General features: G+C 46.2%; 2 protein-coding genes across 2 annotated transcripts; one reads left to right on the top strand and one right to left on the bottom strand.

The window, feature by feature from the left end:
• The first annotated feature begins 5,065 nt into the window (after positions 1-5,065).
• Positions 5,066-5,367, top strand: LOC308233436 (ATP synthase subunit ATP5MJ, mitochondrial). The gene has a single exon (XM_080640383.1). It carries the CDS (start codon positions 5,140-5,142, stop codon positions 5,320-5,322), a length of 183 nt encoding a protein of 60 aa, XP_080496509.1. The 5' UTR covers positions 5,066-5,139; the 3' UTR covers positions 5,323-5,367.
• An 8,615-nt stretch (positions 5,368-13,982) lies between these two features.
• Positions 13,983-22,967, bottom strand: CCS (copper chaperone for superoxide dismutase). Its single transcript, XM_080641118.1, has 8 exons — positions 22,832-22,967; positions 22,442-22,514; positions 19,396-19,533; positions 19,003-19,180; positions 18,362-18,422; positions 14,589-14,666; positions 14,408-14,511; positions 13,983-14,301 (listed from the first exon to the last, which is right to left on the bottom strand). Exons 1-8 carry the CDS (start codon positions 22,868-22,870, stop codon positions 14,148-14,150), a joined length of 825 nt encoding a protein of 274 aa, XP_080497244.1. The 5' UTR covers positions 22,871-22,967; the 3' UTR covers positions 13,983-14,147.
• Positions 22,968-23,003: the final 36 nt, after the last annotated feature.

The following is a 23,003-nucleotide window of genomic DNA, read 5'->3' on the forward strand; positions in this document are numbered from 1 at the left end:
CGCTCTAATATAGCCAATCAGAGCTCCCATTCCGCGCGTTATGCAGCCAATCAGAGAGTCTAAGAAAGATTGTACACAGACACAGCCAATCCCAGAGGGCCTAGCGCCCGCTCGTTAACGGAGGGGTGGGAGAAGGACGACGGCGCGCGACCAACCGCCACTGCCGAGGGGAGGGGGAAAGGAGGGTTGGAGGTGTGGGTACGCGAGCGTCGGCAGACGAGCGGCCTAGTCCTAGAGGCCGTCTCTGCCCCGGGTGGAGCTGGAATCCCCAGGCCCCAAGGGAAAACTTGGTTCAGTCGGAAGTCAGAGCTTCTCCCATTCTGGCAGTTTAGGCCAAACCCGTGTCTAGAGGTAGCAGAAAAAGTGTCCGCGGGAAGGCCTGGCCTGGCAGGAAACGCCCGGACAAACTCCCGCCTCCGGGCCTGTGCAGGGTGATCTGAGGGGCCTCTGCCCGGGGAGGAACCCTCGTACCATTCGTTCATGCTTTAGAAACACATTCTCTGAGGTTGCTGAGGTCCTGGCAGACTCCGGAGACGTGGAAAATAAGAGCACGTCTCTGCCTTTATGTAATTGACAAACGAGGGTTAATGAGATGTAGCCTTGTGTATGTTTGAAATTTTCCACATAAGTTTAATAAAATAAAAAATTAGGTCAAAAGAATGGTCCTTGAGGCAGCAAAAGTTGAGCCTTTTAAAAAAAAATAAAAGGAAATTTTTCAAAACTGACGGATGTATATAAATAAAGATTTTGCATGGCAGAAGACAAAAAATAAATACATATGTAACAAACTCTGGGAAATAATTGCCTACATACTCATTCTACAAATTTTATTGATTATCTACCATGTGGGCAGCATCAAGAATATAGCAGTGAACACAAAGTAACAAAAATCCCCACCTTGGAGCTTATATTAGGGTGAGAAGACAGATTAACAAATAAAACATATAAGCCAAAACCGGTTTGGCTCAGTGGATAGAGCGTCGGCCTGTAGACTGAAAGGTCCAAGGTTCGATTCCGGTCAAGGGCACGTAACTTGGTTGCGGGCACATCCCCAGTGGGGGGTGTGCAAGAGGCAGCTGATCGATGTTTCTCTCTCATCGATGTTTCTAACTTTCTATCCCTCTTCCTTCCTCTCTGTAAAAAATCAATAAAAAAAACATATAATTTGTTGAATAGTGCTAGAGATTTGTAAAGTAACTGAAGGAGCAAGCCAGCCAGAATGAGGAACCATTCCAGTCAGAAAGTACAAGTCAAAAAGCCTGTTCAAGGAATTTCAGGAAGCTGGTATGGCTGGAAGTGAGAAGCTGAGTGAATAATAGAGCATAAGGATAGGAGTGGGGGCAGGAGGTGTAACACCTTGTAGACCATTGAAATCACTGGCTTTCACTCTTAGTGAGGCTGGAAGTCTATGGCGAACATAGGGCAGAGGGGGTTCATTTGATAAGACTTTTCTTTCATTGTTTTATAGGTGATTTATTTATTTATTTATTTTTTTTTTTTTTTGGTGCACCGTTCCCGGAGGTACTGCAATACCGGATCGATGCATGGAGTGGACAGAGCAAGCTCCTATGCCATCTCCCTATTCCAAAAATACATTTAATATAATGCCCTCGGATAGAGGATGTATCAGATATTAAACTGATGAGAACAGATACTACACTTGATCTTAGCCAAAAGGCCGAGAAGCGATATAGGAATGGGCAAAAACAGAGAGAAAACAGTTGTTTTTCTCAGAAAAATTACCACTACTTCTAAAATACGGTTTGGCTCAGTGGATAGAGCGTCAGCCTGCGGACTGAAGGGTCCCGGGTTCAATTCTGCTCAAGGGCAAGTACCTCAGTTGCAGCCTCCTCCCAGGCCTGGGCCCTGGTTGGGGCGCCTACAGGAGGCAACCAATTGATGTGTTTCTCTCACATCGATGTTTCTCTCTGTGTTTCCCTCTCTCTTCCACTCTCTCCAAAAAATAAAAAATACAGGAGAGAGATGATGGTGACATGGATCAAGGTGGCCCAATAGAATTCAGGAAAAGTGGTCAGATTGGATTGTAGAGCTGTGATTGGATGTAAATTGTGAAAGAGGAATCAAAGATGACACTGAGCCACTGGAAGCATTAACTGAGATGAGGAATACTGCAGGAGAAATAGATTTTCTGTGGAAGACCAGAAGTTCCGCTTGGGACGTGATAAGTTTAAGATGCCTCTACTAGTAAGTCATCCAAGTGGAGATACGAATGGCAATTAGATATGTATCTGCAGTTCAGGGCAACTGTACAAAAAACTACAAATTTATATGGGAAAAAGATGAAATAAATGAGCCAAGGATATGAACTGGCAATTCTATAGGAAAAGAAGTGCAAATAAGGCATACAATACTTGAATTAAAAAAAAAAATACAAGTGGCCAATAAAAAAGGAACTCCATTGGTAGTCAGGGGAGTGCAATTTCCTGAAAAAAATGAGAACATTTTTCAGCCCTCAGATTTGCAAAAATATTAGATTTAAATCTATTGCTGGTAAGGTGTGAGGAAAGTACATTCACACATTGCTAATGATAGTGTGAACTCTACATCCTTCTTGGAAACTATTCTGGTAATATCAAAACTTTAAACTGTAGTAAGTCTTTAGCAAAGTAAACCTACTGAAAATCTAGCCTACAGAGAACTCACCAATAAGGGTATTCGTATAAATTTATTTATTATAGCATTTTGTAGTAGTAGCAAATGTCCATTAATAAGGGAACTATTACCACTGACTGGTTTGGCTCAGTGGATAGAGCATCAGCCTGCAAACTGAAGGGTCCCAGGTTCAATTCTGGTCAAGGGCATGTACCTTAGTTGTGGGCACATCCCCAGTAGGGGGTGTGCAGGAGGCAGCTGATTGATGTTTCTCTCTCTCTCTCTCTCATTGATGTTTCTAACTCTCTATCCCTCTCCCTTCCTCTCTGTAAAAAATCAATAAATTATATTTTTTTTAAAATAAGGGAACTAGGTATTGCTTTATGATGGAGCATTATATTGCTATTAAAAAATAGTTCAAAATTTATTGCTATGAAAAATTAACCATAATTTAAGAGGGGAAAAAATACAATGTAATTGTATAATGTTATAACTTTCTAAGCCATAGGGGGAAAAGCCTTTCATAGATGTGCATATGTTTTTTCAGTATATAGAAATAACATTATTTAATCAAGGTAATAAGATGGGGAGTTAATTTTTTATACATTTCCATATCATTAGACTTTTAGCAATAGCATCTAATTCTTCTATAATTAAAAAATAAAATAGCCCTGGCCAGTTGGCTCAGTGGATAGAGGATCAACCTGCGGACTGAAGGGTCCCAAGTTCAATTCAGGTCAAGGGCACATGCCCAGGTTGCCAGCTCCATCCCCAGTAGGGGGCGTGCAGGAGGCAGCAGATCCATGATTCTCTCTCTCATCGTTGATATATATATCTCTCTCTCCCTTCCTCTCTGAAATCAATAAAAATGAAAGATATATATATATATATATATATATATATATATATATATATATATTTTTTTTTTTTTTTTAAGGAGGAAAAGAAGGGCACCACTCTGATATAAGTCCAAACTGCTGACAGTATTCCCAGAGAGGGTATCAGTAGGTACTTAGTCACCTAATAAGCAAAAACATTTGAAAGGTATCATGGGGGCATGATACGTTCCATGTTGGTTCCATTAATGCTGGTAGGGGTTAGAATCAGAACACTGTGCAACAGAAATGTAATGTGAAGCCCTAGCCGGTTTGGCTCAGTGGATAGAGCGTCAGCCTGTGGACTAAAGGGTCCCAGGTTCAATTCCAACCAAGGGCACATGCCCAGGCTCGATCCCCCCAGTAGGGGGCGTGCAGGAGGCAGCCAATCAAGGATTCTTTCTCATCACTGATGTTTCTCTCTCTCTCCCTCTCCTTTCCTCTCTGAAATCAATAAAAAATATATATTAAAAAAACAAAAAATATATAATGTGAAACCTTTATGTGCTTTAATTTTTTTATATCCACATTAAAAAATAATTTATTTTTAAAAATAATTTTTGTGGTATATATTTTTAAATTTATTTCAGAGAGGAAAGGAGAGGGAGAGAGAGACAGAAACACCAATGATGAGAGAGAATCATTGATCAGCTGCCTCCTGCATGCCTCCCACTGGGGATCAAACCGAAACCCCGGGCATGTGCCCTGACCAGGAATCGAATTGTGGCCTCTTGATCCATAGGTCGACATTCAATCAGTGAGCCACTCTGGCCAGGCTAATTTTGATTATATCTTTTATTTAACTCAATATATCTAAAAAAAATAATTTCATCATGTAATCATGTAAAATTATTAATATTCTACAGTCTTTTCTAGTTCTAAGTCTTTGAAATTCATTATGTATTATATAATTACAACACATCTCAATTTGGAGACACATTTCAGTTGTTTAATTACTACATTATGGTCAGTGGCTGCCATATTGGCTAGTATAGGTTTAATCTTCCTCTTTTTTTTTTTAATATATTTTATTGATTTTTTACAGAGAGGAAGGGAGAGGGATAGAGAGTTAGAAACATCGATGAGAGAGAAACATCGATCAGCTGCCTCCTGCACACCCCCCACTGGGGATGTGCCCGCAACCAAGGCACATGCCCCTGACCGGAATCGAACCTGGGACCCTTCAGTCCGCAGGCTGACGCTCTATCCACTGAGCCAAACCGGTTTCAGCTAATCTTCTTCTTAAATGGCCTTTAGATCCTGAAGATACATTCTTTGGAAAAATAAAACTTCACCATTGGCGATGTGTCTGGTTTTTAAAAATAATTCCATGTTATTCAGCGGGTGGGCAAGATCACGCTCAGAAATATCCACCAACAAACAGAGTCAAGGCTGCAAAGGATTCTTCGAGCTGCACCAAGCCTGGCTATGCCAGCCTGGCCCAGTCACTGTATGATGAGAGGCCCATTCAGAACTGGGCAAGGGAAAGGCGTTGCCCACCATCAAGCTGGTGGGAGAACTGGAGCTTAGTTGGTGCTCTTTCCATTACCCAAGGTCCAGGAGCTAGAGACACATTGAAATCGTGACTTGCGCTTCCCGAGTAGCTGGCTGTGCGGGTCGGGGCTGCCCGAGCCGTTGGTCCTGCAGCGAGATGTTTCAGAGCCTCATTAAAAATGTGTGGATCCCCATGAAGCCCTACTACACGCAGGTTTACCAGGAGATCTGGGTGGGCGTGGGGCTGATGGGTTTCATCGTGTACAAGATCAGGAGTGCGGATAAAAAAGCTAAAGCTCTGAAAGGTTCGAGTCCCGCACCTGCTCATGGTCATCACTAGCAGCTGAGCCGGGTGCGCAGTGGGGGGGCATCCGCCCTGCGTACACCTCGGCTGTTCGATGGGGGCGAGGGGGACCATGCTATATCTAGAAGTGCCGGGTCCTTGCTGGCATGAATAAACATACCTGTAGACACCAAAAAAAAAAAAAAAAAAAAGAAAGAAAGAAAGAAAGAAATCGTGACTTGCCAGCTGTGTTATTGTGAGCAAAAGTCTTCACATCTGTGAACATCACCTCCTTCACCTGTAAAATAACTGGCCTTCTTACAAGACTCATTTTATTGTGGTAAAATACACATAACATAAAATTGACCATTTTTTAAAGGTAGCATTCCATGGCATAAAGTACAGTCACGGTGTTGCGCAACCACCACCACCACACCCCATCTCCAGGACTTCTTCATTCTCTCCAATTGAAAATCTGTCCCCATTTAACACGAACTCCCCATTCACTCCTCCTCTCAGCCTCTGGCAACCACCGTTCTTCTGTCTGTATAAATTTGACTGTTCTAGGTATCTCATGTAAGTGGAATCATACAAATATTTGTTCTTTTGTGACCGGCTTACTTAGCATAATGTCTTCAAGGTTCATCCATGTTGGAGTATGTGCCAAAATTGCCTTTATTTATTTATTTTTTTAATATATTTTATTGATATTTCACAGAAAGGAAGGGAGAGGGATAGAGAGCTAGAAACATCGATGAGAGAGAAACATCGATCAGCTGCCTCCTGCACACCTCCCACTGGGGATGTGCCCGCAACCAAGGTACATGCCCTTGACCGGAATCGAACCCGGGACTTTTCAGTCCGCAGTCCGACGCTCTATCCACTGAGCCAAACCGGTTTCGGCTAGCCTTTATTTTTTAAGGCTAAAAAATATTCCATACATTTTGGGTTGTTTCTCTTGGTAAACACCTATGAACCACAAGGTTGTTGTAAGCACTAAACAAGGTACAATAAAGTATTTAGCACCCTATAAGTCACAAAGTAAGAAGCTCCAAAAAATGGAGCTATTGGAAAATATACTACACCAGTGGTCGGCAAACTGCGGCTCACGAGGGGCTTAATCACAAGGAGCAACAATAGCCTGTAATTATTGGAATTGAGAGTCTAGGTCAGTGGTCGGCAAACTCAGTCAACAGAGCGGCAAACCGTGGCTCGCAAGCCGCAGTTTGCCCACCACTGTACTACACAATTCTAAGTCAAATAAAAAGAACCTGTAGTACTTCAACTAGAATTGTATTAAGCACCCGCTGTCTTCCAGGCATTCTTCTAATTTCTAAAACAACATTCAATTAGAATTATAATGTCTTATATGTGTTTAAAGACAAAAGTAAAGATCTCCTCTCTTGGTTTTCAACATACCTCATACCCGAATGGATCTATTTCTCTGGTAATGATGCCAGACTTTCCCTGATCCTTTCTCTCTCCTCATGTGGGAGCCCAGAGACATAACTAGCCCATCATGGCTGTGCCAAAGGGCCTTAACCATAATAAAAAAGGAGAATCAGAAAGAAATATATTTCTAATGAAACAATGTCTATGATATGAAATATCTACAATGAACTGTATCTTCTGGTTGGCTACAAATGAAGACTGATACACAGACATCACATTGGCAACTCAAAGAGTATATTGCCATTGCCATTAGCAATACCATTCTTCAAAATGGTAAACAGCTTTTTCTTTTTTCCCAGCAATACTTTTTTTTTGGTATTTTAAATTTATTATTTATTTTATCTTTTTAGAGAGAGAGAGAGAGAGAGAGAGAAAAAAAACATCAATTTCCGTTCCACCTGCATATACACCCATTGGCTGATTCTTGTATGTGCTCTGACCAGGGATCAAACCCACAACCTTGGCGTATCTGGACAACACTCTAACCAAGTGGGCTACCCAGCCAGGGCAAAAACTCTTTTTTTAAAAAAAAAAAATATTTTATTGATATTTTACAGAGAGGAAAGGAGAGGGATAGAAAGCTAGAAACATCGATGAGAGAGAAACATCGATCAGCTGCCTCCTGCACACCTCCCACTAGGGATGTGCCCGCAACCAAGATACATGCCCTTGACCGGAATCGAACCCGGGACCCTTCAGTCCGCAGGCCGACGCTCTATCCACTGAGCCAAACCGGTTTCGGCATGGGCAAAAACTCTTAATAATCCAAACCAAACAAAGAGCAGGACAATTAATTGTCTATTAAAACTGTACCAGAAATGCTTTGTTTTTTAATAAATAAAATAATAAATTAAATTCTAATTATAAACACGTTTTCACATACAAGTATATCTGGTGGGACATTTGAAAGTTGAGCAGAAAATGGAACAGGTCTTTATTACGCCTGACTATCCTGCACACTGCAGGTTGGCAAGGATCCCTAGCTTTCCCCCAATACATACCTAGAACACCTCCCCTCCCAGCACTGTCACAACCAGAAAAATCTCCCTCGCAAATCCCAAAAAGTTCCCTAAGGGGCAGTTACACCCCAATTGAGAACCAAAGGTCTAAACCAAATTTTGTAAACTTGGAGTAAGCTTAATTTTTAGTAACTCTGAGTTAACAGGGTAAAAATTTCTGTAATAAAGCAATCTGATAGGAAAAGACCTTAACTCTTTACAAGGAATGGAAGGAAACATTAGAAATTCTGTCCTGTAAACTAGTGAACAGAGCCCAAATTTACTTATAAGACCTTTGCCTCAGTTAATTATATTAACAAACAAAAGTTTTGTGGTTTACTAGGCCAAAAATATCAGGTCCTAATCCCTGGAACCTGGAAATGTTACTTTATTTGGAAAAAGGGTCTTTGTAGATGGGATTAAGTTAAGGATCATTAGATGAGGATATTATCCAGGATTATTCAACTAGGCCATAAAAACAAGCATGTATATTCCTATGAGAGGGAGGCAAGAGGGAGATTGGCACAGATAAACACAGGAGAAAATGATGGGAAGACAGAGCAGAGAGAGATTTGAAGATGTTGGCCTTGAAGATTGAAGTGATGTGGTCACAAGCCAAGGAATTCCAACATCCACCAGATGTTGGAAGAGGCAAGTAATGAATATTTTTCTGAAGATAGTGTGGCCCTGCTGACACCTTGATTTCAGGTCAGTGATACTAATCTTTCTGACTCTGGATTTGCCTATTCAAAACATCTATATCCTATATAATAAAAGGGTAATATGCAAATTGACCCTAACGCAGAACAACCAGAATGACTGCGGGACCAGTCACTCTGAGGCGCACTGACCACCTCTTGGTCCCTTTCCCTGGCCGGCAGTCTCCAATCACCTGATGGTGAGTGGGGAACCGGGGATGCGTGGCACAGGGGGCGGGGCCGGCTACAGGCAGCTGGGGAAGATGGCCCTGATTGCAAGCCAGGCCTAGGTACTGTACCCGCGCACTAAATTCATGTGCCGGGCCTCTAGTATATATAAAAAAGCCTAAGCGACTGGCAGACTGGCCGACCATTCAACCATCTGACCGGTAGCTATGACACACACTGACCACTAGGGGGCAGACGCTCAATGCAGGAGTGGAAACCACAGGCATGGAAACATGGAACAGACTGATGAATCTCAGAGGGAACGGGGGAGGGGGGAGGGTGGCAAGAGATTAACCAAAGATCTTATATGCATACTAGAGGCCCAGTGCTGGATTCATGTACCAGTAGGGTCCCTAGGCCTGGCCTGTGGGAATTGGGCCCAAACTGGCTCTCTGACATCCCCTGAGGGGTCCCAGATTGCGAGAGGGTGCAGGCCACACCAAGGGACCGCGCCAGTGCACGAATCCATGCACCGGGCCTCTAGTTTCATATAAATGGAATCATACAAATATATAACTCTTGTGTCCAGCTTCTTTCACTTATCATAATGTTTTCAAGATTCATCCACATTACAACTTTCTTATTAATCTAAAACAATTTCAAAATAAAAAGGTTTTAATAATTGATTTTAGGGTTGTGATTTTCAGCTACAATGTATAATTTTAAGTTTGTTAACAGTACAGTTTCACTGTATTTATATATTTAAGATTTACCAGGAAGTATGTTGGGAAGTTTACACTTAGGTCAGGCATCTGTGATATTTAAGAAAATTAAATATACAAATACACTTTTATTTATTTATTATTATTTTTTTAAAATATATTTTATTGATTTTTTTACAGAGAGGAAGGAAGAGGGATAGATAGTCAGAAACATCGATCAGGTGCCTCTTGCACACCTCCTACTGGGGATGTGCCCGCAACCAAGTTACATGCCCTTGACCGGAATCGAACCTGGGACCTTTCAGTCCGCAGGCTGACGCTCTATCCACTGAGCCAAACCGGTTTTGGCCACTTTTATTTATTTTTAAAATTGTTTTTATTTATTGATTTTAGAAAGAGAAAGGAAGTGAGAGAGAGACACATCTATTTGTTGTTCCACTTATTTATGCATTTATTGGTTGCTTCTTATATGTACCCTAACTGAATATCAAACCCACAACCTTGGTGTATAGGGACAACGCTCTAACCAAATGAACTTCCCAGCCAGGGCCAAATGCATTTTTAAAACTTGGGGGAACTTAAGTTGCAAATGGCTATGATTGTTTAAGGGAGTCCAGTGTTTCCAGTGTAACCTGAGTTTTACCAAAGAAAAGTAGAGATAATAGTTCTTATTTTACTAGCTTTATAAATAGAACAATAAAATTTGTAATTTAAAGGTTTAAGGAACACTAGGCTTAAATTAATTTCAAAACATTGGATCATAATTATATCAGTTTCTTGTGGCTGCTATAACAAATTTACCACAAATTTATTTTTTTGTTAATCTTCACCTGAGGGTTATCCAGATAATCCAGGGTAATTTCATCTCAAAATATTTAATTTAACCACATCTGCAAAGACCCTTTTTTCCATATAAGGTAAGATTGACAGATTCCAAGGATTAGGACCTGATAATTTTGGGGCTATTATCAGCCTATTACAGTAATCTTTTTTAAAAAGCAATTGGCCTGGCCCATTGTGGCTCAGTGGTTGAGCATTGACCTATGTCCGATTCCTGGTCAGGGCATATGCCCAGGCTGCGGGCTCCATCCCCAGTAGGGGACGTGCAGGAGGCAGCCGATTCATGATTCTCTCGCATCATTGATGTTTCTATCTCTCTCTCCCTATCCTTTCCCCTCTGAAATCAATAAAAATATATTTTAAAAATAAATAAATAAAGCAATTGCTAATAGTCTTTTCAGTGCACTGATACCACTAATGTACATCATAAACATGATGACAGGGTTCTTTCCTGCTGAAATTGACAGGGGTCTTGTTAGACAATCAGACCCCAGGAATTCAGAGCACTTTTCTGTCTGCCTGAAAGCGAGCTCTCTCTCTGTTATGGTGCTTCCCTTACGTAGGTTTCTAGTATAATCTTCTCTCCATCTCTGGCTGAGATACTTTAAGTCAGTGTATACACACATGTATTTAACTTACAGGGAACGTTTTGGGGGCTGGAGGATGGTCCTGATCTCTACTCCGACACCAGAACAGGGAGCAGCAATCAGACACACTGCTCTGACAACTCGGAGGATGCTGAGCCCTGGGCTTTTATTTATTTATTATTTATTTTACTTATTTTTAAAATATCTTGTTCTTTTATTTTTATTTTTAACCCTCACCTGAGGATATGGTTTTATTGATTTTTAGAGAGAGAGGAAGGGAGGGAGAGGAAGAGATAAACACCAATATGAGAGAGAAACATTGATCGGTTGCCTCCCCTCCGCCCCTGACCTGGGACAGAACCTGCACCTTTTTTTTGGTGCACTGGGAGACACTTCAACCAACTGAGCCACTTGGCCAGGGCGGCCCCCAGTTGAGTAAAAAGTTGAGACTAGTAGTTCTCAATATTTAGTGTGCTTCAAAATCACCTGGCAGCCTGTTCAGACAGATTTCTAGGCTTCACCCACAGTTTCTTTTTTTAAAAAAAAACACTGTAATGTAATTTATTTATTTATTTTGTTAATCCTCACCTGAGGATATTTTTTCCCATTGATTTTTAGAGAATGGAAGGGAAGGAGGGAGGGAGGGAGAGAGAAACATAGATGTGAGAGAGACACATCAATTGGTTGCCTCCCCAATGCGTCCCTATGGGGGGTGGGGGCAAGGGTACGGGGATCGAACCTGCAACCCAGGTACATGCCCTTGCCTGGAACCCAAACCCGAGACCGATCCAATGCTCTAACCACTGAGAACACTGCCAGAGAGCACACAGTTTCCTTTTCTTTTTTAAATTTTTTTTCTTTATTTCTTAAAAAATGTACAGTTTCTGATTCAGTAAATCTGGAGTGAAAGCCCCAGAATTTACATTCCAAACATTCCCAGGTGACACGCAGGCTGCCGATCCAGGGACCACAAGGGTGCCCACTTGAGAGCACTAGTAGTGAAAACAGCCAGCCAGGAATCCTGGAGAAGAGGCTCTGCCATTGCTCTGAAGAGGACCCCGGTCAGGCCCCTCTGCCAGAATTCAGTGCAGACAAGAAAAGGTTCTTTCAGTGTTCACAGCTCTACACACCCACAACGTGGAATCCCAGACAGAACTCAGAATGGAATGCCAGAAGTGCGCTCAGGGAGAAGAGGGCAGAAGAGACGGTAGGTCCGAGACATGAGGACAAGCAGCCTGGGGCTGAGAAAGCAGCTGTGGCAGAGATGATAAATGGTAGCTGAGAGAACCGGGGGGCAAAAGAAATCGTCTGGGTTCCCTAAATTGCAGTGCAAAACTGCTTAGTTTATACACAACTTGTGGCAGTTCCTGGCTAAACAATTTTTACTTTAATGTTCTTTTTCTAGCGAACTTCTGTTTATGACAAATGAATCTTGCTTTCCATACTTGACAATGAGAACTAATATAGCGGGTAAGAGCATAGGGCCATGTTACTGGGCCAGGTTACTGTGTGTCTTAGGGCAAGTCCCATAACTACCTCTGTGCTTCAGTCTCCTCATCTGTAACATGGGATAAAACAGAACCTACTTTGTAGTATTGTCATGAGGATTAAAGTAATTACTGCATGTAAAGTGCTTAAAACAGAGCCTGGCACTTAATAATCACGATATAGGTTCAGTATTAGTAAATATGATTATAATTTCCTTTTTAAGTAAGTTTAAAAATGAATCAATGTAAAGTATTTGGTAGTACAGATGGTTTATGGACACGGCAGAAGTTGAGAGCTAACACAAAAATGTCTGAATTTGGCAAAGATTTTCAAACTATGCTCTCCAGAGCCCCGGAATAGTCCACATCTGATTTACAGATGGGGCGTCAAGATGTGTGGACAGTATTCTGTGATTAAAAACAACGTTTGTAAACTATACAGCTAAGAGTTTAGAAGAAAGAAAAGCCAATGGGGATGTTGATGCTTACGAGTTGAAACACAGTAGAGGATGGTGAGCAGTTCAGCCATAAAAGGGTTAAATCCAGCCATTCTTCCAGCAGAAGGGTGAGTGGAGGTCAGGGGTTGGCTGTGGGCAGAGTCCAGGAGGAGTTCTTGCAATGAGGCGGACATGGAAAGACAGCCGGGGCCCCAGGATTAAAAGGATTTGGTTTCCCAAGAAACAAGGGATGCTGGAAAGCAACCAGAGAGGTCAGGCAAGAAAGAGCAGGGTCTAAGGGCTGGGGCTAGAGGCGCAGCCAGCAACCTCCACGGGGAACCAGGCAGGGCCTGGAAATGGAAGCAGAGCCAGGCTCATCTCGGGCGGGCAAGGCCAGCTAAATGCGAAACCACCCACCTGGTTCCTGCAGGCAGCGCCAAGGGCAAAGTTTGTACTCCGACAGCCCACGTGTCATAAAAGCCATTTTGTCACAGATGAGCGAGCCTGACACAGTCCAGGTGGGGTAGGGGTGGGCAGCAAAGCAGGTGAGTGGGGAGGACCAGAATCCCTGGCCCCACACACTAACCCTTGGATATCGGCCATCTCTGTGAGACAGGAGCTTGACTGGGGCTGCCTCCGGGGCCCCATTTGGTCTCAGAATCACAGCCACTGCTCCTTTAACTTACCATGTGCCAGGCCCTGTGCCAAGCAATTATTAGATTAATTCAGAGTCTTCCTCTTGTGAGTAAAGAAATCATTCAAGACAGATGACTTTTTTAAAAGGGGGATGCGGCCCAAACCGGTTTGGCTCAGTGGATAGAGCGTCGGCCTGCGGACTGAAGGGTCCCGGGTTCGATTCCGGTCAAGGGCATGTGCCTTGGTTGCGGGCACATCCCCAGTGGGAGGTGTGCAGGAGGCAGCTGATCGATGTTTCTCTCTCATCGATGTTTCTAGCTCTCTATCCCTCTCCCTTCCTCTCTCTGTAAAATATCAATAAAATATATTTTTTAAAAAAATAAAAAAAATAAAAGGGGGATGCATTGGGAGGACGTAGGAGTATCTCTTGACCCCCAAGTCCGGAGGTGGCTGTCCACACTGGGTTCCACTGGCCACAGGGAGGGGCGGGAGACAAGGCACAAGCAGCAATACGACTGTTGTGGTCCTTCACTGTGATCCTGAGGAGGGGGCTGCCCTCGGGAGGCGTGTGGACTTACATCCAGTTTTGTATGGCTCTAAAACCCAAGAGCTGGCTCTCGAAGGGGAGGGCAGGGACAGACGGACTGTGTTCACCACGCCCATGGGACACGGGGACATGGACCAAACAGAGCTCCATAAGAACAGGAAAACTTTACTTCGCCAAGGGAGCATCACAGCAACCCCTGCACACCCCGTACCCTCGTTCTGGGACTAGGCAGGCAGGGCTCCCCATCCCCTGGAGGAGGAGGGCATCAGCTGGGAGGACGGTGGACCTGAGACTGAGGCTGAGGCCTTGCTCAGAGGTGGGCAGGGGGCTGGGACGGTTCCTTCCGTCCCTTGCCAGCAATGGGCCGGCCTCGCTCCTCCCAGATGGTGAGGCCGTCGCAGGCGCAGATCTGCTTGGGGTTCTGGAAAAGGCCAGCGGACCGTGCAATGATGCCACAGGCCAACCTGCAGAAGAATGTGTGGTCAAGAGTGGGCACGTGTCTGGGCCGCTTGTGGGGTTCGCATGCACGGCTGGCAGAGCACAGCCTCCTGCCGGGGCGGCATTACCCACCTCTCTCCTGAGTTCCCCGTGATCTTGGATAAGGGATGGCCGCCCCGGCCCAGATCGTCTTCTCCCTCATCAATGACCAGGCTCCGGCCAATCACATCCCATACCTTCGAGCGGGGACAACAAACGGTCTCAGACAGTGGACCCACCTGTGAGGAAAGGTCCCCACTGTTTTCCAGCTTACCTTCAGCTGCTCATCCTCTAGCCTGAAGACGGCTTGGCCATTAGCATCAGCGTGGACGTTCCCCAGGTCTCCCCGGTGCTGCAATGAGACCAGGGGGCAAGAGCACATGGAGCCCAGCTGCGAGGTTCTGGCTTCCCAGTATCTGACTCCCCAAAAGTACCAGAGTCCCCCTGGGGTACAGTCAGGTAGGATAAAGCGATGGCCCAGGACACAGGAAGCCACTGGATGCTCCCTCCCTGGAACCGAAATCCTGGGCAGGATGAGAGCACCCTGAAAACGGCCGGTGACCCCTTCCTAGGAAGCCATGACCACTGGACCAGACTGCTTCTCCTACGAGGCCGCTGCCAGCCTTGCCTCCTGGCCTCAGGAGCTAACCCAGTTCCTACTTCTTTCCAAGCCCAGTTCTCCAGCCTCCTGATGACTCTGAGCCCTTGGCAATCGACAGTTGCTCTGGGCTTAAGCTGGCCACGCTTGGCTCCTTGACCCTTAGAGGCAGCTAGCATCCTTTCCCTGATGTCCAGCCTCCGGGAGCAGCGAGAAGAAACACAGGGGCAAAGGCCTGTCCAGGCTCTCCCCAGAAGCTGGCTCTGCCCTGGAAGGTAATAAAAATGTAACACATCTACTGAGCATCTCCTAAATCAGACACCCTCTGCCAGGCATGGGGGGTGCATATGGCGTCCCCACCCTCAAGGGTTCGCAGCTCAGTGGGGGCCAGATGTGGGACAGACGAGTGACTGTGACACACAGGGTTAGTGCAACAGTGTGTGTTCTAGTGACAAGGCCTACAGATGAGTCACAGAGACTCACATCCCCAACCTGACACTTGGGCAGAAGCAAGTGCCTATGCCTCTGTGGGATGCAACGCATGTCACCGTATGACGGGTTTGACAAGCAGCAAGAAGAGCCGCTTCTCTTAATCTTGTTTCCCAGACAGACATCTGCTGCTTACATCTGGCTCTTTGGTTACGTCCTGTGTTGGGGCTTTTATGGTAGAAAGATAAGGCGGGGGAGGCAAGGACATAGAGCCTTGGGGAGGGTTTTCAGGACTTGGCTAAGGGAGCAGTAGCAGGAGTGCGGCTCACAGGTGCGCCCCCGTAGAGGGTCCGGAGAGGCAGCCTTTCCAATCCCTCCCGACACAGTGGGTGAAACTGGGCCAGGTGGCCTCAAATGTCACACCAAGCAGCCCAGCAGGGCCTGTACCGTCAGGCACTGGGGGACCAAGAAGGGCTTCAGGCTGGGGCATGACATGGTGACCCCATGCTCCGGAGCAATCCCTCCGGTACAGAAACACTAAGCATGAAGCGAAAGGACTGGAGGGGGACAAGGAGAGAAGGGAAGGAAGCTGAGACCACTTCGGAGACATGGAACAGGACAACCAGGCTTGGCTGTAAATTCCCACATTGAACTCTTTCCATCTGGCCGAAACCAGATGTTGAAATCCACAAGAAACCTGCCAGCTGTCAGGGTCGCCTTGGCCATGCAGTGCTCAAGTCTTCCTCTGTCTACATCAAGGGCTTGGGCACAACAGAGCAGCTGGCTCCAGCTCCTTCTGATTCTCGGCCCTGAGAGGGTCCCGGACCAGGGCCTAAGTCACGGGGTGGTCTCTTGCTCTTCAAAAACCTTCACTTCGCCCTAACCGGTTTGGCTCAGTGGATAGAGCGCCGGCCTGCGGACTGAAGGATCCTAGGTTCGATTCCGGTCAAGGGCATGTACCTTGGTTGCGGGCACATCCCCAGTAGGGGGTGTGCAGGAGGCAGCTGATCGATGTTTCTAACTCTCTATCCCTCTCCCTTCCTCTCTGTAAAAACTCAATAAAATATATTTTTTTAAATAACAAAAAACAAAAACCTTCACTTCATGAGAGACTCGGGGCTGTCAATTCCCAGATGCTTCCGGCAGTTTCACGTCTCGAGGGCTCTGCCTGTGGGGTTTCCTCTGCTGAGCCTGCCATTCCTGTTTGTCAAACCTGCCTACTTCCTGCTCAGCCCCTTTCAAGGCTCAGTGAGGAAGACAGCCTGTAAGGTGCACCTCCCCTGTATTCACACCCTGTGCTCCCCTGAGGGTGGGCTGCGCCTAGTGTCACTTCCAAGATTAGGTTACCAAAAAAAGTATGGCTTCCGTTTGGATGCCCTCTCCCACTCCCTTGCTCAAGGGAAACCAGCTGCTGTGCTGTGAACTGCCCTGGGGTGAGGCCCACGTGGCAAAGGACTGATGTTTGGCCAAAACAGCCAGGGAGGCCCGCAGGCCTGCCCACAGCCACACGAGCCAGTGTGGAAGCGGATCCTCCCGCCTTGAGCATGGAGATGGCTGCAGCCCCAGCCAGCACCTTGGCTGCAGCCTGAGACCCTAAGCCAGAGGCCCCCAGCTAAACTGCACCCACAGAACATGAGATGATAAATGCTTGTGGTTTCAAACCCTTAAGTTTGGAGTCATTTGCTTCACAGCAATATATAACTGATACACTAAACACAAGCATGCCACGGTGCAATGGACGCGACAGAAAGGCTTCTCAAACTCGGGGGATGGGGGTGGGGGTGGGGGCGGGAGGGGGGGAGTAAAAACTCTTGACCATGAGAAATGTGACAGCTATCAAAAGTAAAAAAAAAAAAAAATCAGTTACATGAAATATAAACACACACCATGTTTTCATTTGTGTTGTGGCAGAAGGTCCTGGGGAGTGGGGGGTGAAGAGGAGTCCCCACCTTCCAGGACCAGGACCCAGAGCTTGCCTGGTACTGAAACCCGCATAGGTGGAACACACAACGCAGGAGGTGAAGTAGGTGGTATTAGGTGTGTGAGGACAGGGCATTAGGAAACATTAAATCACTTATTTGACATCCAGGACAAAGTTTCCATTTGGTGTTCACAGGCCTTTAACACCTCTCGAACATTTGCTAATCACTTGAACAAAGATAAAGGGACCTCAGTCCCTGGCAGGACACAGAACGTGGTCTAAGCCTGAACTGATTTATTTCTACAATGATCCTCCTATTAAGGCTGGAAGTACTGGTTTTTCATTCTCTGTGGCAAGATCAAGTGTCTCGTTAAAAAACCAATCTGCCTTCATTATATAAAATAATGTCTTGCTTTGATTCAAAATAATGGTGAAGGGCCAGGGGTGTAGATGAAACAGGACTGGCCTGAGGTGGTGACTGCTGAAGCTGGGGAATAGGGACCTGCGGGTTCAGGACAGTAGTTTCTCTACTTTAGAATATGTTTGAAACTCCGTGACAGACTAAAGCACTAAAAATAACCCAATTTACCTAAAGAAAAACAATGAGTTAATTTAAATCAAAACATTGAGTAACCAACAGAACAAGCAGTACTCAAATAGGGCAAACATCATTAAGGCAACACATAACTCACTATCAATGAGAAAAACATTTCTCTGGTGAAAAATGAAACTCTGGGACCAGGAGTTGGAGCACTGGGGAATGGCCTGTTCAGTTTAGGTAAAACCTTCAACTTCTACACTGTCACCTCCCCAGGAAGCTTTCCCACTGCCCACACCCTTTAGGGCTCACCAGGGGCTTGCTCTGGGCTCCCAGGGGCTGCCAGCCAGGATTCTCACTGTGCTACAACCAGAACACTCAATGGTCGCCCCCGCCATTGACGGAAAGTGTCAATAAATGCTCCTAACTGGAACAAAATAAGGTGAAGGGAAAAGACCCCACCAACAAGGAATCTCACTCAAAGGCCCCAAGGGCTGCTTGCCTATCTCTGGAGACCTTGGGCTCTGTCTCAGCCTAAGCCTCACAGAGCTGGACACTTACCCGGTCAGAGTCCTGAGGGCCCCCATGAGATGTTCCATCAGGGTTAAAGTGGTCCCCACAGCTAAGAAGAAAAGGTAGCAGGTAGGCAGTGAAACAGCAGCTCACAGGCCAGATGATCCATCCTCTTACTTTAACTACATTTGTTTCTTTCTGTCGTTCATTCATTCATTCATGCATGCATTCATTCAACAAACAGGCTCACTCTATGCCAGGCTTTGGGTTGAGGGTACTAAGAAGAATCGAACATTGGTCCTGCCCTCAATGAGCTTCTAAGGGAGACACAAATGAGTAAACAACTAATAGTATGACAAACACCATGACACAGGGAGTCACCGTGTCCAGGAGTCACCTTCCATCTTAGAGACAGTAAGGTAGCTATGAGCAGGACCATCAAGGTCAGATTTTGGTTCAAATCCTCACTCTACTATTTACATGCTCTGGGGCCTTTGACAAATCATTTAACCTCGTTGAGCCTCAGTTTCCTCATCTGTAGAATGGGCCTGTGTGTATATGCCTCACAGAGTACTTATGAGGACCAAGTGTGAAAGTGTGTGTAAAGGGCTGAATATAGCCCCCTGCACATAGTGAGTACACAACTGGGGGGGATGAGGATGCTGCAAGGGAGGTTACAGACAACTTACCTGTTGCAGTTCCTTGTGAGGTCCCCGAACTGATGGACATGGAGTCCGTGTGGCCCAGGCTCCAGGCCATCAATGGTTCCCTCAATGAGGCAGCGCTCAGGAGTCAGCTGTAGGAAGCGTACCACCCCTTGCACAGGGCCAGGGCCCCCTAGAATGGCCACTGCTGCCCCCAGATTCTCTGCAAGGTATTAGACACCTGGGTTGGTTTGCCACCTCACCCAGAACCACCTCTTCATCAGCTGGGGAAGGGCATGGAGAGAGCCCCACATAACTTTCACACCTTCTCCAAAGTCTCTCCAACCCAAAGCCACAAAATCCTATGGTTAGATTTATACCAGTCCCTGGCTGCCTCCCGCCCAGAAAGGCAAGGCCAAGGCCCCAGTAGTTACTCACGCAATAGGCCAGTGCCCATGCCCTTGAGTACTGCCTGCCGCCCTGTTCCTTCTAAGAGGGCCTGCACCTCCTGGCTGGGCAGGGTGGTCTGCACCAGGACCATCTGGTTCTCCAACTGCACCTCTACACTCTGGACACCTGGGAGGAAAGAAGGGGCTGAGGGCAGCAGAGGGCGGGCACCCCTGTGCTGGGAACAGGGAGAAGAGAAGCAGAGAATGACTCGCGTCCCCATCTTCACCAACCTTCCATGGCTGGAGGCAGGCTCGGAAGTTGCCTTCTAGCTGTGTAAGGACCTTAACCTCTCTAAGGCTGTTTCTTTATAAAGAAAGTGAGGATAATGTCACCACTCCCAGGGTTGTTGTGAGTCCTTATTACATGCCAGGCGTTATCTATAACTTTTGAAACATACATAATTTTAAGAAAATGTTTTTATAAAAGTGGGCTATCAGAGAAGCATTATTCATAGTAGCCAAAGGTGAAAACAATCCAAATGCCCATACACTGATGGATTAAAAATGTGGTATTTCTATAAAGTGGAATACTATTCAGCCATAAAAAGGAACGAAGCACTATGTACTACAACATGGATGAACCTTGGAAATATTGTTATGAAAAAGCCAGTCATAAAAGGCCACGTATTAGATTATAGCATTCTGGAGGAAATGTCCAGAATAGGTAAATCCATAAGGACAGAAGGGAGATTAGGGGGTAGGGGAGTAGGAAGGTGGTAACTAAAGGGTTCAGTTTCTTCATGAGGTGATGAAATATAATCGATGGTTGCACACCTCTGTGAGTATACTAAACACCACTGGACTGTATACTTTAAATGGTGATTTTGTGATATGTGAAGTACATCTCAATCAAGCTCATACGTACATAAGAAAGGGTTCTAGCACCATCATCATGAGAGCTAACATGTACTGAGCATGCACTGCGGACTTTTTCGTACTTTACCTGTAGTACCTCCTTCCACACTCAAGTAACCCTGTGAGTTGAGTACTACGGTATTATCCTCATGTTACAGATGAGGAAACTGAGGCACAGAGAAATTAAGAAGCTTGCTCAAAGTCACATTGTAGTAAACTGTGGAACTGGAATGCATCCCAGGCAGCCTAGCTCCAGAGCCCGAGCACTTCACCTGGGCACTGCTCACCTGATAAGCAGCTCCCGGCCTCCAGCTGGGTTGGGACCCCCTCCTCTGCCCTCCTGTAGCAGCTGCCACTTCCCCTCGTAACTCACGCTGCACTGATTTCAGTCCTCTGTGAGGGCAGGAGCTCTGTGTGTTCCACGAGGGTCAGGTTCGAGAGTCACTATGTTTCAATTGCCCCTCAAGTCCCCAAAGTCACCCCTGTGTGTACACAGCCTGTGGGATAATTCTGACACATGCTGAGTTTTGCAGAGCATTAAGCCAACTCAAAAAAGGAAGAAAGGGGCTTCTCTTTCATTCAGATATTCAGGGCTCCCAAGCCTTTTAAGAGAACCCTTGAATCCTCTAAATCAGTGGTTCTCAACCTTTCTAATGCCGCAACCCTTTAATACAGTTCCTCATGTTGTGGTGACCCCCAACCATAAAATTATTTTCGTTGCTACTTCATAACTGTAATTTTGCTACTGTTCATGAATCGTAATGTAAATATCTGTGTTTTCCGATGGTCTTAGGCTCTACAGCAGCGGTTTTCAACCTGTGGGTCGCCTAAGACCATCGGAAAACACAGATATTTACATTACGATTCATAACAGTAGCAAAATTACAGTTATGAAGTAGCAACGAAAATAATTTTATGGTTGGGGGTCACCACAACATGAGGAACTGTATTAAAGGATCGCGGCATTAGAAAGGTTGAGAACCACGGCTCTAAATGCTGCTCTCACCTGTAGGGCTTACAATCATTCTCTTGTTCTTTTTTTTTTTTTAAGGGCCATGCAAATCTTCCCTGTATTATTCCGCTTTTAGTATACGTGCTGCCAAAGTGAAGACAATCATTCTGCTCTGACCTCAGTGAGTGTGTTTGCTGCACTGGAGGGGAAAGTCCAGGGGAGCCCTGGGCAGGCCAGAAGACATGTTAAATGAGGCATTTCATGCCATGTTCAGCTAGCGCCCTGTGAACTGAATGCTACTGACCATTGGCCTTCCCTTTATCTTTGGTTTCCCTCCTCCGTATTCTTTCAACAAATGTGTACTTGGCATGGAGGAGGCCAGCGTCAGGGGAAGTACTGATCCTCCTCCTCAGGGAGCTCCCAGGCTGTGGGAGAACTCAGACTATGCCTGGGTTAACCATCAGGCAGAGAAGGGAATAACAACTGTGATACAGACAAGGTGCTTGCTCAAAGGAGGCAGAACTGAGAAATGCAACTGGGAGGAGGCAGCACGTGAGAGACGGGAATATTTGGGCTGTGGCTCCAAGAGGTCTCATCGGCTGCTTCTTCAGATCCCCTGCAGCATCCTGGACACTGCCCGGGAACAGTAGAATTTGTAATAGATCAGGCAGACACAGACATCTCCTCCTCTGCAAGAACAAGGCAATTCTGGGAACATTTGAGATCTTGTTCCCTGGCACATATCATTAGTTTGGCTCAAATAAACTCATAAAAAATTTCTCTAAAAAAGGAACAGGGCAATTCTGTGAAAAGGAAACCCTACAGATAACCAATGTCCCTCACTCCACACAACATCTCATCCTGGGCCACCCAGCAGCCTGTGATGCCTTGGAGTTCCAGATCCACCTACAGGTGCCTCTTGATGCATGGGGGCTGTGGGGGAGGGTGGCGGGGAAGTGTTGTGGCCCTGTGGCCCTGGCCTGCAAGGTATGCCAAAAGCTGTGTGCTCTGCTTTACACACATCAGGATGGTGATACTGTCCTCATCTGGCAGGTGAGGAAACGAGGCTAGAAGGTTACACAACTGACCTGAGGTCACAAAGCTTGGAAGGCAGCCTGTCCAAACCCAAAGCTGACGCTTGGTTCCTTCCCTTGCCTCAAGGTAGTAGGGTTTGCCTACCTCTCCCAGAGGCCTCTGGACGGTTCTCAGAAAATGTACTGGCTCTTACCTGCCACCCCTTGTAGGGACCTGCGCACTGCGTCCACACAGCTCTGACAGGTCATCTGCACGGCGAACTCCAACTGCAAAGACGGCAGGGACCGGCCGATGAGAGCTGAGAACCCCTCTTGCGTGACCCTGTTTCACTACCTCCCCTACAACCACCCCAAAGGCCTGGGGAAACGCCCGACCCCTCCTCAAGCGCCTTCTTCATTATCACTCAAGATCATTTCAGGACCACCACCCTCCAACATTAAAGCCAAGGACTCTCCTACTTTCCCACTTTTCAAGCCGGGTCCCCAGGTCCCGCCCCTAGTGCCTGCTTCTTCCTTCCGCCCCCTTCTCGAGTTAACGATCACCCCTAGGGGTCGTGGCTCTCTGTCCCGCGAGGCTCCCTCACCGTGCAGGCGGTCTCACGGTCCCCCGAGTCCGACGCCATCTCGGACCCAGTCACTGACAGGAGGATCTGAACAGCTAGAGTCCGACGGCGGAAATCCAAGCAGCATCACGAGGAGGCGGAGCCTCGGAAGCCAGACTTTGCCCCGCCTCCTGGCGCGCGCGCGCGCGCAAGG

This window comes from Plecotus auritus, assembly GCF_963455305.1.
Source record: "Plecotus auritus genome assembly, chromosome: 9".
NCBI classification, from domain to species: domain Eukaryota; kingdom Metazoa; phylum Chordata; class Mammalia; order Chiroptera; family Vespertilionidae; genus Plecotus; species Plecotus auritus.